This window comes from Mastigoproctus giganteus, chromosome 11 (assembly GCF_048544385.1).
Source record: "Mastigoproctus giganteus isolate SK-2022 chromosome 11, ASM4854438v1, whole genome shotgun sequence".
NCBI lineage: Eukaryota > Metazoa > Arthropoda > Arachnida > Uropygi > Thelyphonidae > Mastigoproctus > Mastigoproctus giganteus.
In genome coordinates, this window is record NC_143585.1 from 82029855 (window position 1) to 82043455 (window position 13601).

Consider the following 13601-nt stretch of genomic DNA (forward strand, 5'->3'; position numbering starts at 1 on the left):
GTTGTTTGACACACACACATATATATATATATATATATATAGATGTAGGTTCTGCAAACTTTTTTTATTTTTGAAGGGGGCCCGCAAACTTTTTTTTGATTTTTGAAAGGGTCCGTAGATCTCAGTAGTTTAGAAACTGCTGGTCTAGATTTGGAGAATAAAGGTAGTCTTCAAAGCCTATTTTATGATGACAACTACTCAGGACTGACTACTCAGTTCTCCTTCTGAAGGAATTCTTTGAGATCAGTGGGGACTGTTTTAAAACTGACTGAGGTTATACTGTTGAATATACAAACTAAATTCCTGAAGGACTTTCAACATATTTTTATTTGTTTGTTACTGCTAAAAGTAATTGCATTTAACCTTTCTGACATTCCAGATCTTAGGAGAGTAATCAAAGTATATCTGCTATGGTCTAAAGGCAAGGTAATTTCAGTGTGCTCCATAATCCTCTGGACCCATATATAAAGGATTTGGAGCATAAAAGTAGTCTTCACAGCCTATCTTATGATGATAATTTCAACTATATGAGGATTGACTACAGGCAACCCCCATATAACATGGTACTTCTACAACATGGTTTCACTCTAACACAATTGATAAATTGCAGCAATCCTCACACAACATGGTACTTACATAACACAGTTAGAGAATTTCGGTAAACCTCGCATTACACTTTGATCTTAGCCAAAAGGCCGAGAAGAGATTAAACCTTGCCCAACAGGGTATTTTTGAGCTTTTGTGTGGGGTAAATCCTACTATTATGTTGGATGTAATTTTTCAACATTTCCACTCTTTTTGAATTCCCGCTGTTGACTGAGTCAAAAAAAAATTATTGAGAAATCCCTGTATTTTATTTTGTTGGGCAATCCTTGTGTTACAACCTGTGCTATCGAACGTGTGGAAAAATCTAGATTTCAAAGTTTTATTATAAGGATAGCACACCAGGCCATCCAAAAGATTTAAGTCATACAAACGTTGAAGTTATGTTCCTGCCACCACAGTTGTACTAGGTTAATAAAACTTCTATAATTCAGTCATTAGATCAAGGCATTATAATCCACCTTTAAAACTCATTACATCATAAAATCGTTACAATGGATTTTGGAAAAAATTTATTCCAAATCTATTGAAGTAATGGAGGTATAGAAACATATCTCATTTGTGGACCGCATCAGAATCATAGCTTTATCGCTGAAAGAAGTAAAACAATCAACATTAAATTCATGTGGAAAAATGTATGGCCAGAGTCGGTTCATTCAGGAAATATGGTTGAACTGGCAGAAAATGGAATCGGTGCAATAGTAGAACTTGCTACGTCAGTACGAGGGGTAGGTTTTGATGATATGACTACTGAAGCCCTCCAGGTAGCACAGTTGATAGAATCGCCCTCCTCCCCACACCAGGTGGAAAAGACCTGAGTTTGAATTCGAATTGTGAAAACGACCCATAAAAATTTTTATGGGTCGTTTTCACAACATGGCTGAGTTAGTAGAGCTCAGGCGAGGGTAGCATGGTTTTCATCCAGCAAACTAGAAAATTAACCTCAGGACACATGCAATTTATAGACAATATACACAGAGTAACATGGCCTTAGTCACTGATGTTCCTAAAGAAATAAATAAAGATATGATTACTGAAGACATTAAAGAATTACTGGCAGAAAAAGAGGCTGGAGAAGCAGATTTGGTGGAAATGGCATTTGAGGTAAAACTAAATCAATTCTGAGGATGATAGTACACATGAAAATTCTAAACTTCAAAATTTTATACTAAAAGGCAAAGTTAGCCGAGCAATTAGAATCTTATTTTTTGAATGTAGATTCTTGAATGAAAGGAGCCCAAAGTTCAAAAAGGAGCTTCAAAAATGCTTAGTTCTGTATGATGAAATTCACAAAGATTTATTAAGCAAACGAACACAGATTACTGATTTTTTAAAGAGAGCAGCAGATACACGAAATCGAGAATGGCATATTTTTGTTAGTTTTGTTAACGAAATAGTGTATTTTTGCTAACTTTTGGAACATAATCCCCTTCCTTTTTGTACGTTTTCTTAGTCCCATATAACACGGTTTCACACAACATGACATTTTCATCATCATCAGCCATTTTCAATCCACTGCAGGATGAAGGCCTCTCCAGCAACTTTCCAGTTCCTTCTGTTTTGTGCAATGGCCATCCATTTTCTACCCATAAACTCATGAATTTCATCTATCCATCTCCGCTGTTGTCTTCCAGGTTTTCTTCTAGCTCCTCTTGGGTACCATTCTGTTATTTTCTTAGTCCATCTGTCATGTCTTCGAGCTATGTGTCCTGCCCAAGACCATTTTAGTTCTTTAGTTTTGATAAGAATGTCCTTTACTTGAGTTTGCTGCCTAATCCATGTGTTTCTCTTCTTATCTAACAGTCTGATTCCCAATATAATTCGTTCGATTCTTCGCTGTGTAGTTCTCAGCTTCTTGGTGAGTGCCCAAGTTTCACTTCCATAAGTCATGGTGGGGAGTATACATTGGTTCATTACTTTACATTTCACATAAACAGGGATATTGCTCTTCAGTATGTGACTATATTTCCTGAATGCAATCCATCCAAAATTTATTCTTCTCTTGACTTCCAGCCATTTATCATTATTACAGCTAATAACTTGTCCCAGATAAATATATGACTCCACCTTTTCGATTACTGCTCCTTCAATCAATATGTCCCTTTCTGTGGCATACTTGTTCATCATTACTTTTGTTTCAACCGTATTCATCTTTAGTCCAAAGTCTTTACTAATTGTGAATAACTTAAGATTTTCCTCTAATTCTTTGGGATCGTGGCTTATGACCACAATGTCATCTGCAAATCGTAAATGGTTTAGGTACTCTCCCTTGACATTGACTCCTTTCTGTGACCAGTCAAATCTTCTGAAAGCTTCCTCAAGGGCAGCAGTAAATAGCTTCAGAGATATTGTGTCTCCTTGTCGAACTCCTTTCTCAATTTTAAATTTCCCACAGTCTTTGTCTAGTCTAATAAAGGAGGTAGCACTCTCATATATTTTCTTAAAAATCATAATATATGGGGTGTCTATGCCTTGTCTTTGCAGTGTCCAAAACATTGCCTTATGCTGTATGGAGTCAAATGCCTTTTCATAATCCACAAATGCCAGGCATAATGGTGTTTTATATTCATTTGCTTTCTCCATTAGCTGTGATATTATGTGAAGGTGATCCATAGTTGAGAATCCTGTCCTAAAGCCAGCTTGCTCTTTCAGTTGATTCTCATCAAGTATTCTTTCAAATCTGTTAGTAATGACCCTTGTGAACTTGTAGATGTGGGACAACAAGCTAATTGGTCTATAATTTCCAATTTATCTCCTTTCTTATGCAGCAAAACTATGATTGCATTATTCCACTGCAATAGGCATCACACCTTTTCTAATGCACTTTGTGAAGAGCCTTGCCAGTTTTTGTGTTATGTCTCTTCCTCCCAATTTTAACAACTCTACAGTAACTTCATCTTCCCCCGGGGCTTTCTGATTCTTCACTTTCTTCAACGCATGTTCTACCTCATCAGGAAGAATATCGGGTATGTCATACGTGTTGGTAATTTGCAATCCATCTTCCCCACTACTGGCATCATTCCCTCGCTCCTTGTATAATTCTCTATAGTAGTCTTCTGCTATTTGAATTATGCCTTCTCTGCTGTTTATAAGTACACCATCGCTATTCTTTAGTTTCAGTATCATTTGTCTTTCTGTATTACTGCTCATGGCTGCTGATTTAAATCCTTTGTTTTCCCTTAATGCGTATTCACCTTTTCTTGTGTTAAATCTTCTTATGTCCTCTCTGAGTCTCTTTCTAATGGCTTTGCATAACTCAGTATACTCAATTTTCTCCCTGTCAGTGTTTTTCTTGCTTTTCATTTGTCGTCTTTGGTTCATCATGACAAGTGTTTCTTGACTAATTTTTTCTTCTTTGGATTTCTTTTTCCCTGTAGGTTTCTTGGGCTTTATCACTTTCAGAAAGTTGTAATATTTCTCGTCGATATCTTGGTCCTGGGCAGTCTGCAGAAGCTCAAACATGTTCTTAAGTTCCAGTACATACTGCTTTTTCTCCTCTTCTGTTATCTCAAAGACCTTTGTATTATTTACTCGAGTCAGTTTTTTCCTTTCCTTTCCTACATCTATATCAAGTGTACATCTTACCAGTCTGTGATCACTTTCAACATTTACCTTATTCAGGACGGTAACATCATTCACAATATATCTTCTGTTAGTGAGGATGAAATCGATTTCATTAGTAGTTAATCCATTTGGACTCTTCAATGTCCACTTTCTGTTCACCCTTTTCTTGAAAAAAGTGTTCATTACTGACTGTCCTTGAGATTCTGCAAATTCCACGTCTTTCACCTCTTTCATTTCTTTCACCAACTCCAAAATTTCCTATAGTTCCCCTTTCTGCACTGTTTTGCCTTTTTCCAACCTTAGCATTGAAGTCCCTCTTAAGTATAGTGTAGTGGGTTTTCTGCTCATCTAGAAGACTCTAAATTTCGGTGTACATTTCTTCAAACTCTTCATCATCATGGCTCGATGTTGGTGCATAAATCATTATAATCTTTAGCTTGTACCTCTTAGAAATCTTGAGTATTAGTCTTGATACCCTTGGTGATGTACTTTTGAATTCCAAAATGTTGTTTTTAAAATCTTTATGGACCAGAAACCCAACTCCACCTTCACCCCTTTCACTATTTCCATTGGTGTACAGCAGATTTCCACTTGATAAACTTATAAGTGATTCATTTCTTCTTCTTGTTTCAGCCAAACCGATGATATTCCAATTCCTTTTCCAGCTCTAATATCCTGTCTTCACCGATGAGCGATCTTACGTTGTAACAGGCCAAATTCAGTTTCCGTGCATGGCAGACTGGTCGTACCCAGAGATTCTTAGCAACCTCTGCTTCCACTCTGGTCCTCTCGCTGCTGTAAGAGGGTAAGTGAAAGCCGCTGGGGACTGAGGGCCATTTGTTTTGTCATGCTGTCATATGCTGGAGGGTTTGGTCTCTTCCTCTTCATGCTGACCAGGCATCTTGAAGAGAACCACTCTACACGTTCGTTGCCACCTAAGTGACGTAACAGGCTTACCATCGAGAAGGTGTGCATGAGTGGATTTAAGGGAGGCAGGCCAACCGGACTTCTCCTAAATCTTCTGTAATAGAGATATATTGAATCCATCAGTGTATTAGGCTGAGTGTCTGATAACACACAGGATACCTGTTCCCCTTCAAGGCCTTATACACCTCAATCAGATCACCGCGCAGGTGCCTAGTTTCCAGCCACTGCAATTTGCAGAACTTAAGCCTCTCTTGGTAAGAGGATCCCTTCATTCCCCTCACCAATCTTGTTGCCCTTCTCTGTACACACTCAAGCAAATCTACATCCTTCCTAAAATGAGGCCTCCAGACCTGTACGCAGTACTCAAGGCGTGGCCTGACCATTGCCTTATACAGAGGGACAATCACCTCCTTTTCCTGCTAGCAAAATTCCTATATATCATTGACAAAACCCCATGACCCGCCCTGGCAGGCTGTCTGCATTGCTCAGAAAACTTCATATCTGACTGCACAATTACTCCCAGGTCTTTTTCCTTTTCTACCACCTTAAGTGTAGTACCACACAGTTGGTACGTTTCTCTGGGGTTACCTCTACCCATATGCAGTACTTACATTTGTCAAGGTTAAACTTCAGTTGCCACTTCTTAGCCCATCTGCCCAAATTATCTAGATCCTGTTGCTGTAGCACACTGCCATTGCTATCATTAACAACTCTGCCAACTTTTGTATCATCTGCAAACTTCGACACTAAGCCTGTTATACCTTCATCAATATCATTGATAAATATACAAAATAACAATGGACCCAACACCGAACCCTGTGGGACTCCACTAATAACATTTATCCACGAAGAGCAGCACCCATTGATTACCACCCTCTGTATTCTCCCACTTAACCATCCTTTTATCCATTGTAGCAACTTACCCTTAATACCATTCTGCTCCAATTTGTGCAATAGTCTTCCATGCGCAACAGTGTCAAAAGCTTTCCAGAAATCCAAATATATGAAATCAAAATTATTTTTTGCATCCAGTTCCTTTATAACCACATCATAATATCCTATCAAATTTGTCAGACAAGACTTTCCCTTAACAAACCCATGCTGTGTCTGAATTATTGCTGCAGTCTTGTCTAGATGAACCTGCAATGCATCTTTAACCAGTGACTCCATTATTTTCCCCGGAACAGAAGTTAAACTAACTGGTCTGTAATTACTCGTGTCACCCTTCGATCCCCCTTTGTGAATTGGGGATACATTTGCACATCTCTAGTCTGTGGGAACCTCCCCTGAGTCCAAGGATGCTCTCATAATTATGGCTAAGGCCTAATTATATTATAGGTCTAATGACTCATTCAAGTCATTAGGCTTCTAACACATTCCTACTCGTATTTTTGCTTTCGCAGTGCTTGTCACACCAAACTGACTCAATAGTGCACTGTTCATCTATATCAACTGAGTAGCAAGCCAACCTAAACAGAAGGGGTATGGTTTTCCTATGTGTAATCTGAGTACTTTAAGCCCACTGAACATGCAAATTGGGCATGAATAACACACACACACACACACACACACACACACACACACACACACACACACACACACACACACACACACACACACACACACACACACACAAAGAGAGAGAGAGAGAGAGAGAGAGAGAGAGAGAGAGAGAGAGAGAGAGATAAGATGCAAAATATCTTACAAGATAATTCACTATATAAATATCAATGTAATATAAATATATGTGCAACATATGGCAGTATTTTTGGAGAATGAAGATTTAAGAATGACCTCTAGACCACCTTTAAATATTTTGTATAATATTAAAAAAAAAAAAAAAAAAAATCCACTATACTGGATGTTTATGATATAAAATCATCTAATATTCTTTAATAATTTCTAATTTCTCTTTTAAGTAAAGAAAAAATATAATAAACATTAAATAACATTAACAAAAACTGACTTACTCGAAGTCATCTTTGCATGTCTTTTTTACATGGCTCTCTAAATCTGTGGGATCTTTAAACACATCCTTTCTTTTGGAACACTTTTCAGATCTTGCTGTGTGACTTTTTTCTTTAGACATTTCTCTCTCCCTTTTTTTTTCTTCCCTTTTGCAGCCCTCCATATATGTTTCCTTATCTAAAGCAAAAATACTTTTTCTTTTGTTGAAACCCAGGATTATTATGTTCTTTTTAAGTAACTTAGAGTCCTCCCCATATTCTCATTATATTATACAAAATGATCACTGTTATTTATTGCTGAAATTTTCTCTACTTCTTTTTAATTATTTTTGTTTGATGATTTTAGCTTTAAGTCAAATTTAGATCATCAACTAAATTTGAATTAAAACCTTCTTTAGAATGTCAATTTCATTTTCAAATCGAATTATATCTATAAAATTAGCCTTATTTCCTAGAAAATCAAACCTTAAAACAATATATGACTAACTGCATGAGAAAATGATAAAATAATATTAATTTTTTTTATCACAGCAACAAATTTTTTTGAGAATAAAACTGACATTTTATTAAAAACAACAAGAAATCATAACCTTGATGTCACAATTTTATAACTTTTTTACATAAAATGTGTGTGTGTGTGTGTGCACGCGCACACGCACGCATGCACATGTTATAGACATCTGCAGCTAAAGAGTAGGACAAAACTGAAACCATCTGAACAGCAACATTAAATTTTAAAGAATTTCAGTATTTGCTCAAAAAGGTTGAAGCAATGGATGAAGAATTCAAGTAACTAATCTACCTAATTCTAATAGGTAGAGTTCAGTGACAAAGTGGCAATGAAAAGTCTGTGTATAAACATCTTAATCTTTTTAATTCTTTAGTCTGTATCAGATCAGAAGTGCTAAAGAGGACATCATTATGCTAATATTCCTAAGTTTAACCAGTTTAACATATCATGTAAGCCAAAAAGCAGCTTTCTTTAAAGTGTAGGTTTTAAACACTACACAGAATCGGTTATACAATAATTTCTTTTATGACTGTTTTGTCAGGCTTGAAGTAACTGGTGCCCACTGTCCTGAAAAGGCAGCAATTGTGATGGTAACATCCACCTTTTAATAAATAGCAAATACTCCTCTTTTGAGATGTGCTGTTTAATTTAAAAATATTACAATATCAGGCTAACTCTTTTTAAAGTGCTCCAATATACAAGAACTAAGCCTTACGAAAAGATTTCAGTATTTTCAAGTCTTGCAGTTGGCAATGGGTAAGAATTTTGAAAAAGAGCATTATCTTAATATTCAGTGTTTAATACAATATTTATTGGTTAGAATAAAACTAAAATAAACAATTCAAATATATTATTAGATGTTACAGTTTTATTCTTCTCAACAAAGTTAATTTTATTTTCTCCTCTCAAAATAATATTAAAAGTTAAGCAACATTTTCTTGAAATTTCAAAGGCTTCTCTTACATACTAAAATCATCCACTACAGGATATATAATATGTAGTGCTGCAAATTATTGAAGCACCACATCCTATATATTTTATTATATAGGATGTAATTATTATATTTTGAAATATAATTTAACGAATTGACATAATTTAGTGTGTGGGTGGGGGGGAACTTTAACAGTACAAATATTGCAATTTTAGTCCTTAAAAACCAAGTTCAGGTAAATGTGCTCCCCATTAGTCACTCAGCTTTCTAATCTATGCCAAATATTTTCCATGATATGATATGATATTACAAGTTTTCATCAATCATCCCAATTTCTTGTGGAATCTTCTCTTATAATTTTTAATTCAGTGATATTCAGAAGTCAATCATAAAAAAACTCTCTCTTTCAGCTGTTCCTATCATTCCAATTGGTCTGAAAGAAATCCCAGCATAAAAAACCATTACACATTCCAAAGGTTGCAGTACAGTGGGTTGTAACACTTAGAATCAAAGGACTATATTTTCTAAAAAAAGGAAAATCTAAAGGTAATAGCAAATGTAGGGTGCTACATTAATTTATTGCAGAATTTTTTTACAAAATGAGTCATGAAGACCTAAGACTAGACCAGAGCAGCACTTTATTTCCAACAAGACTACATACAGCTCACACTTCTCATGCCACTATTCAAGTCTTAAGTAATGTGTTTTCTAATCTTGTTGTTTCAAGATCTGGCAACACTGCATGGCCTCAATGCAAATGACATTTTCCTGCAGAGTTATTTGAAGGTAAGAATTTCTTATTATTGGGCTTCAAATATCACTAAGTTAAGAGGGAAGGTTCCACTAGGAATCAGAATGAGTGATCAAAGTTTGTTACATCATGCCATAAAAAATTTTCAACACAGATTGGAAAGCTGAATGACACCTTGTATACATCAATATACTTGTGAAGCAATATCATCAATTAATTTGCTATCCAACTTAACCATTATCCAGCTATCTGAAAAAATAATTACTATAAAAATATATAAAAAACACTTACTTATTAATATACCATCTTTCTTGACTTCTTTCTGGCTAACCACTCGTACAAAAAGTTCCGACAGGTTTAAAATTTGTCCAGTATTGATAAGTTTTACATAAACTCTGGCATTTTCAACATCCAATCCCTCAACCTATTAAACAGAGAAAAATATAAAAGAAATGAAAATAAATAATATTTTTGCCATAATTATTTAAAACAGAGGCTTTTAAGTCCCACATGAAAGCCATTGGAAATTGATAACTACAAAATACGCAATATACCAAATATTAGCCCAGAATTCATTTCAACCATGTCTGCCAAATGATGAGCACATGGAAAGAATTAACAGAGCTTCAGATATTTCCAGCTGGATGTATAGGAATAGTTTGTATTTTTGTACAAGTTTTGGACACATAGATATAAGACAGTTTGTCTCCTGAGAAATATTGTGGGGTTAATTTCCACTATACGCAAACTCTAAAGCTCAATTATTATCCAATATATTGACTGACATTAAGACATTGTAAAATGCTTCCTAACCAAGGTACATACTGGGAAATCATAATCTATCCACAATCTCATTAATGCTTTGTATAATTGTAATATTGAATCTCTGTTTGCACTCCATGATGTTGCCAATACTAATGAAAAGATATCGAGTTTCTATAAGCAAGTAGTGCAGACATCATACATGCCTGAAGTTGTTTGTCCATTATCAGTTCAAAAAGTTAATGGTATTTGAAACTGGAATCAGATTGTTCTTTATCATATGTTTGGGATCAGGAGTACACATCACTTTCAGAAATGGATGGAAGTGGATTTTTGCTCAAAATTGAATAGCCATTTTGCAGAGTCAACATTCTAACTTACTTATCACAAGCTGGATCTGTCTTTCTATGGTATTCATGTTCTGAGCGAAACAGGAGACAGTAAGGTCATCTGCATACAGGTATGTTTCCACCATGACAAATAAGATTGCACCGAGAGCAGACCCCCATGATATTCTTCACTAGAACACGCAAGAGAGCATAACAGGATTTGGTAATGGACCTTAAAAGTTCTGATATGGAGGAAGTTTTAGATCAGTTGTGGCAAGTATCCTCTTAAGCCTTATATTATGAAAGTCGTGAAGAATACCATATTTCCATTTGATATCAAAGGCCTTTTCAATATCTAGAAATACCAATACCAGATGTTCTCTCTTTACAAATTTGTTTCAGATGTCTGATATGGATATCTAAAGTGAATCTGTTCTTTCTAAAACCATACTGATGCTCAATCTTGTTTTGTGATTCTAAGATCAACCTCCAGTGTACTATTTTTCCAAAAGCAGCACAGCTAGTAAATGAGATTGGCCTATGATTACATGGTAAAGAGGCATCTTTCACTGGTTTTGAAAATGTTAATGAAATCAGATGACACTAGAAGAGTGGACAGATAGTCATTTCTGTTAAAGATCTGGCAGTATAAGAACGGTAGCTCAAAGCATTATCATTTAGGTGTTTCAGAATGATGTAACAGATGCCACCTGGTCCTGCAGCACTACCAGCAGAGTTAACTGTTGTAAAAGGTTTATTACAAGAATAGAAAGTGGTAGTAACAAAACTTACCTTAAGCCACTCAGCACAACTTTTAACATTCTGCAAATATGAATTATGTGCAAAAAAAATATATCAGAGATATATTAGAGAGAAAATTGACTAGTGCTTCTGTTTATCTTAGCAGGGAGGTGGATAGATCAATACTTTTCCAGTGAAGGGTTGGTAAGGGAGTCCACTAATATTTGCTATTCAAAGCCTGTACTCATCTCCATATTAGCCTTGGATATATATTGGTTAACTCTAGTGGGACATTTACAGAACTGATTCCATGCTTTAATCTCCCCGATTTTGCAAGTGAGGGGTCTCTATTTGACCAATTGTCACAGACTAGTCTATCTCTTCACAATTTTGGTACTGCCACAGTAGCAGCTGCTAATATTTGATTGGTGATATGTACAGTAACATCTTCAATGAGGAAGGGCCAAACAATTTGTTCATTACAATCATCCTTATGAAAGTTACAGGTAATGCAACTTTCGTCAGGCAAGAGAATTAACTGTATTTGAATTTTAAAGAAAGTGATCACTGTTGCATGGATCACTCAGCACTGACCATTCCATACTAAGACATACAGATGAAGAGCATTGAGTGACAGAGCAGAGGCAGTAGCTATTGGTAAATGGATATAGGTATGAGATCCCACCATTCAGCAGCATAAGCCGATAATCATCAAGTAAAGGTTCTGTTAGTTGGCTCCTGGTATCCATATAAGGGGGGTCACCATAATGAATAGTGGCTAATCAGATATTCTATGATAGAAAATGGAGATTTGAGTTAAACTACTCCACGATCAAGATCACTATGTGGACTTAAAAAATTTGGTAGAACATATAGGCTATGATTAAATCAATCCCAATACTTCTAAGGCAGTTAGAAGAAACATAAATCTGGAGGGGATATTATACCTAACAAAAACATCAGCTCCTGTGCAAACTTATAACTTTATTGTTTGTTTGGTTTTTTTTTTTTTTTTTAGAAGCATTAGCAACTAAGGCCATATTGCTCCGGTGCGGTGGTCATTCCCTGACCTTTCCGCATCCTCCGTATTTGGTGGTGACGGGCTCGAACCCCGGTCTAATCAAGAAGCGTGTGCTACGCACTGCTGCTCCTTCCCACCTGGCTACGGAGGCGCCTTTATAACTTTATATCATATTTATAAATGGTATAGTTCCGAGATTGGAAAGAAATGCCTGGAGTTGAGGTAAGGTTCTTGTAGAGACACATCTTGTAGGCAAGCTAGATATGACCTCATAGAAGTCATCATATCTAACTCATCTCTACTGTTGCACAAATCATGTCAATTCCACTGTACCAAGGCCTACATTACTGTTTTTTTTGTTTCACCTGATTGTTTTTCACAGGAAGTGAAATTATATTTCCTTCTTTGGAAAATCAGAGTGGTTTTTAACCACGTCACCTTTTGCATGGATCATCAGTTCCATAGCTCTTGATAGCAAATCCATGTGAGCATACATGGCAGTTACCATCAAGATTTGTTTTCTTACTTCAGAATATGTTACTATTCAAGTCACAAAAGGCAGGCGAAGGCAGATTACGAGAAATCTTTGGCAAAGGATGCTAAGAAAAACAGCAAGGATTTCTTTACTTATATAAACTCTAAAAGGAAGGGGATGAATCTGATTGGTTCACTTGATATCGATGGTTCGACTATTGATGATCCTGCTCAGATAACAAACAAACTGAATGAGTATTTTGCATTTACATTCACACATGAGGAGTTATTAAGGTTAGAAAATGCCACAAGGTTATCAAACTGTAACAGGGTGCTTAATGATTTTGTAATAACTGAGAACAAAGTGGAGGAGAAATTGTTGAAGTTAAACATAGGAAAGGCACCTGGGGTGGATGGGATCTATCCAGTTATATTAAAGGAGGCAGCAAAGCAACTAAACAAACCCTTAGCCATAATTATGAGAGCATCCTTGGACTCAGGGGAGGTCCCCACGGACTGGAGATGTGCAAATATGTCCCCAATTCACAAAGAGGGATCGAAGGGTGACATGAGTAATTACAGACCAGTTAGTTTAACTTCTGTTCTGGGTAAAATAATGGAGTCACTAGTTAAAGATGCATTGCAGGATCATCTAGACAAGACTGCAGCAATAATTCAGACACAGCATGGGTTTGTTAAGGGAAAGTCTTGTCTCACAAATTTGATTGGTTATTATGATGTGGTTACAAAGGAACTGGATGCAAAAAATAATTTTGATATCATATACTTGGATTTCAGGAAAGCATTTTACACTGTTGTGCATGAAAAACCACTGTACAAATTGAAGTAGAGTGGTATTAAGGATAAGTTGCTACAATGGATAAAAGGGTGGTTGAGTGGGAGAATACAGAGGGTGGTAATCAATGGGTGCTGCTCTTCGTGGATAAATGTTATTAGTGGAGTCCCACAGGGTTTGGTGTTGGGTCCACTAGAGAAACGTACCAACTGTGTGGTACTACA

At 36.2% G+C, this 13601-nt stretch overlaps 1 protein-coding gene across 1 annotated transcript in view; it reads right to left on the minus strand.

Annotated features, from left to right (window-relative positions):
• Positions 1-13601, minus strand: part of LOC150078193 (G-patch domain and KOW motifs-containing protein-like) — a 167089-nt gene that overhangs the window by 78113 nt on the left and 75375 nt on the right. The window contains exons 5-6 of the mRNA XM_090384635.1: positions 9546-9678; positions 7065-7239 (exon numbers count right to left, since the gene is read on the minus strand). Of these exons, the coding sequence (XP_090240761.1) occupies positions 7065-7239; positions 9546-9678 (308 nt within the window). The remainder of the gene's footprint in view (positions 1-7064; positions 7240-9545; positions 9679-13601) is intronic.